Source organism: Propithecus coquereli, unplaced genomic scaffold, assembly GCF_000956105.1.
Source record: "Propithecus coquereli isolate 6110/MARCELLA unplaced genomic scaffold, Pcoq_1.0 Scaffold24, whole genome shotgun sequence".
Classification (NCBI taxonomy): Eukaryota; Metazoa; Chordata; class Mammalia; order Primates; family Indriidae; genus Propithecus; species Propithecus coquereli.
Window position 1 is genome coordinate 2,927,717 of NW_012147952.1, and position 3,991 is coordinate 2,931,707.

Below are 3,991 nucleotides of genomic sequence, written 5' to 3' on the forward strand. Positions count from 1 at the left end.
ATCCTGAGGATAGTAGGCAGGGATAAAGTGTTTGGATGCTAAAGAAATTAAAAAAAAAAAAAAAATCCCTGTTATTATGTTAATAGCAGAGAGCAAGGCTGATGCCACGGCACTCACTCTAGCTTGGGCAAAAGAGTGAGACTCTGTCTCAGAAAAAAAAAAAAAAAAAAAAATCCCTGTTATTATCCAATGTTAATTAATTTTTGGTTTATAGTCATACCAAGGAATGATACCTTTAAGAAGAGAAATTGATATAAGGTAAGAAGTAAAACAAAAGAGAAAAAACAAATTACCTCTCCTAGTCCTTCTAGTGCTCTGAGTACAATGAGAGGTCCAGCTCCTAAATCTGCAGCAATGGGAGTGAACAGGGTCAAGACAGCAGTGCCAAGGATCCCAAATCCTAGCAGCAGTTTCCCCCCTATTTTGCTGGCAATATATCCTCCAGGAATTTGGGTGATGATGTAGCCATAAAAAAAAGAACCGAGAATCCATCCTTGAGTTTCTGCATCCCACGGGTACTTTTTACCCTACAAAAAGTAGGAGAAAAAAAAAACACACAACAACGATCCTTTAAGACCTTGACTAAATAGCTCTTTTCTCTCATTGGCACATAAGTACACATAAAAGAAATTTTGAACCACTATTTTGGACTGAAGAACATGCAAACTTTCTAGTAGGTGGGTGAGTCATCATGATAATAGACATATGCAGTTTCTACAAGTGAAAGCAACAGAATTAGAAGTCATAAACTTCAATAAGGCTTGCTATTTTATGAAACTAGAGACCATAGGATGAGCTGTAGAGACTTTGTAATAACCGCAACCAGCAAGGCTCATAAAAGAGTCACAGGCTTAATTCAGAAAGCTATTAAACAGGACACTATAGTGGTTGAGCTAGAATTTGGAGCCAGGCCTGGGTTTAAGTCTAGTTCTATTACTTATTGGATGTGTGATCTGAGAGGATTAAATGAAAAATGCACGTAAAATAAGGCCTGATACACAGTATTCACTTAATGTTGGCAATTAGCATGTATAAACACAGGTAATTAATATCTTCCCATTTCAGACCAAGCACTTAAACAAGCATATGGAACAAAAGAGCAAGAATTCAAAACAAGCCATAAAGTTCATGTAAGTAGGACCTGTCTTTTAATTAGTAGCAGCACACAGTAAGGTACTAATGAAGATTTAGTGACTGATCTTGGTATCTGACATCTTTAGTGCATGTAGCTGTATAACCAAGCCAACATGTCAAGAACCATTCCAAGCTTCCTTTTTATTGTGGACATAAAGCAGACGAAGATAAGTTGCTAGGTCAACAAAGGAAAAGATACAAAGCAAGCTCCCAGTCCTAATTATCCTTGTTTAGCGTACCAATTTGTAGCTCATTTGTAGAATTTCAGGACTTTGTGTATGTTCCAGCCATACTTCCCCTGAAGGTTATAGGTTGGACTAAGGAAAGTGGGGGGTGTGTATCCAAATATGTCATTCGGCAACATTATTAAAGTAAAATATAAAGATTTTTCATCAGTCATTATTTCGCTGGGGCAGAAACCCTCTTCCATGCTTGAATGCTCCTGTTTGTAAATGGCAGAGAAGACTCACCCAAGTATGATCTAGTGCCTTCATGAGCACTGAAAATGGACGAAAATATACTCACAAAAAGAATACGAGCCTTTTCTCCCTGTACTGTTTCCTTGTGTGATGAGCAAAGTAAAATATTTAAAGTGCATAAAACTTAATTCTAAAGAGATGATGAACAGACATTTATCACAATTCCACTATAACATGAGGCAGGCAAAACGACTTAAGTAGCTTAGGTTAGACTGTATAAATTTGGAAAAGAATGTCCTAAGAAATTAGCCAGTTTTTATTTTTCATCCTACAGCTGAGATTATATAAACTCTCCTGCAACAGTAACCATATAAGTGAAATAGCTATTAAATAATAGCACTATGAAAACTATTTAGAAACATTTGAAACAATCTAATTTTCTGATATATAAAATGGGTTTTTTCAAATTCTCTTCAAGACTGGTATATTTATAGAGGGAACTGAAGAACTACTTTTCAAACAGATCAAGTACAGCAGTAGTAGCTACAGTACAAGTTATTGTCAAACCAGTTCCCGGGGAAACACAAAAAGAAAGTGATTCAGAGTATATGTAAAGAAAGTGTTTGTGGTTTCTGTAGGATGAAGAAAGACCTTTTAATATTTTTCATTGGAATATTTTAGGATTAATTAAGATCGTTTGCTTAAGAAATAACACCTACCGTTTGATTATGAGGAACTTTTATGGGAGCAGAATGTTCTGCACACTCCTTTGAAGTTCTATTATCTGCTAAAGTTGTATTTGAATCTACCATATCCACTAACGCAACACTCAGATTCACACGTAATGCATAGACAACGAAGAAACCCCAAAACGCCAAAATTGCTAAGTTGTAACGAGCAGAGCAGCACACTGGAGCTGAAATAAAGATTGGGGGAAAGCTTTAATTAAAAGAACAAATTAGATGATATTGTGTAAATGATGGAAAAGGTTACGTTTTAGAAGCTTACACATAAATCTATAATCATGAATATTTTCCTAAGAATATTCTCAGATTAAGCAAATCTAAAAATATTTACCAGACAGAATTTGTTCCCTGTATCTGTAATTTTGATAAAAATTTAATACATGAGAGCATGAACTATAAGACAGTTCATTAAAACACACAGGTAAAAGTTTTATCAACTTTGCTCAGAAAAATCTCCATCCCAGAGTCAAACTGAACCCCTATTCCCTATCATAAAGATATGGCCTGAGAAAAACAAGTAAGGAGGTTTAATGGTATTACTATTCCTGAACAATTATCTAAAACATAGGTCAATAAGTACTTGGGTACTTACAATTACATAGCATGCACACTACTATGAGTTAGTAGTCACCTTGTTGCAAAAAAAAATTTGCTGCCAAGACTAGGGCATGAAACCTCTCTTGATAAATTTCTTACCTTGAAGTATATCCTCAGAGGCTGGGTTTGAATCAGAAGCCATGATTAATACTTAAGGCTATCCTAAACTAAATGTATTTAGGAATCCAGAAGCAAACTTGCAGAATCTATGACAGTTGTAGCATCTGTGACAGTTGCTCGGTAGCTATCATGCTTAGAAGGCTCACAGAAAAAGGGAATAACTGAATGCACCACAATGATCAAAAAAAAAAAAATAAGGAAGGCAGACTAGGTTGGAAGAACCAATGAAAGATGGATCATGTGAGAGGAGGAGTTTGATCTATTTTTTGCTGTAACTGTAGGCTTATGCAAGTAATTTCTCTTTTTTCACTGAGTTGCAGAATCGGGGAGGGATGGGAATTCAGAAAGCTGACTAAGGGTGATCAGCTGCTTGGTGACAAAGAGAAATTAGCTAATCCAGAGTCTGCACATTTTAAATTTGGTAAACACTGAGTTGTAGATACCTGTTTAAAGATATGAACATGTATTTCATTAGGCAATGGCAAATTAAAATAAAATATATATATATGTGAAAATATGTGTGCTTTTATTTGGTAATGACACATTAACATTATGTAAATGTGTGTGTTATTCCCCTCCTCAGAAATTGTGGTATTTTCATTGATCTAACATCAAACAAGGATACATTTTTCAGAGTACAAAGGTCTTGGTACTGACTCAGATGAACTGGGATTCAGACTGAAACATTAATGAATATGGCACAACTATACTTAGGTATATATTAATATACCATAATCCACCTCATTTTTCTATAAGCCCTCATATACTTAACAACTGATATCAATACTTTCCCTGTGCAAGATTTACATCTTTTAACAGAAAACTTTTCATTTGGCATTCTTTTTTTTTTTTTTGAGACAGAGTCTCACTGTGTTGCTCGGGCTAGAGTGCCGTGGCGTCATCCTAGCTCACAGCAACCTCAAACTCCTGGGCTCAAGCAATCCTCCTGCCTCAGCCTCCCGAGTAGCTGGGACT

The 3,991-nt window shown here is 35.7% G+C and overlaps 1 protein-coding gene across 1 annotated transcript in view; it reads right to left on the bottom strand.

Moving 5' to 3' along the window:
• The window catches only part of SLC17A5 (solute carrier family 17 (acidic sugar transporter), member 5), a 57,952-nt gene that overhangs the window by 38,504 nt on the left and 15,457 nt on the right, over positions 1–3,991 (bottom strand). The window contains exons 2-3 of the mRNA XM_012646062.1: positions 2,273–2,469; positions 294–527 (exon numbers count right to left, since the gene is read on the bottom strand). Coding sequence (XP_012501516.1) covers positions 294–527; positions 2,273–2,469 — 431 coding nt within the window. The remainder of the gene's footprint in view (positions 1–293; positions 528–2,272; positions 2,470–3,991) is intronic.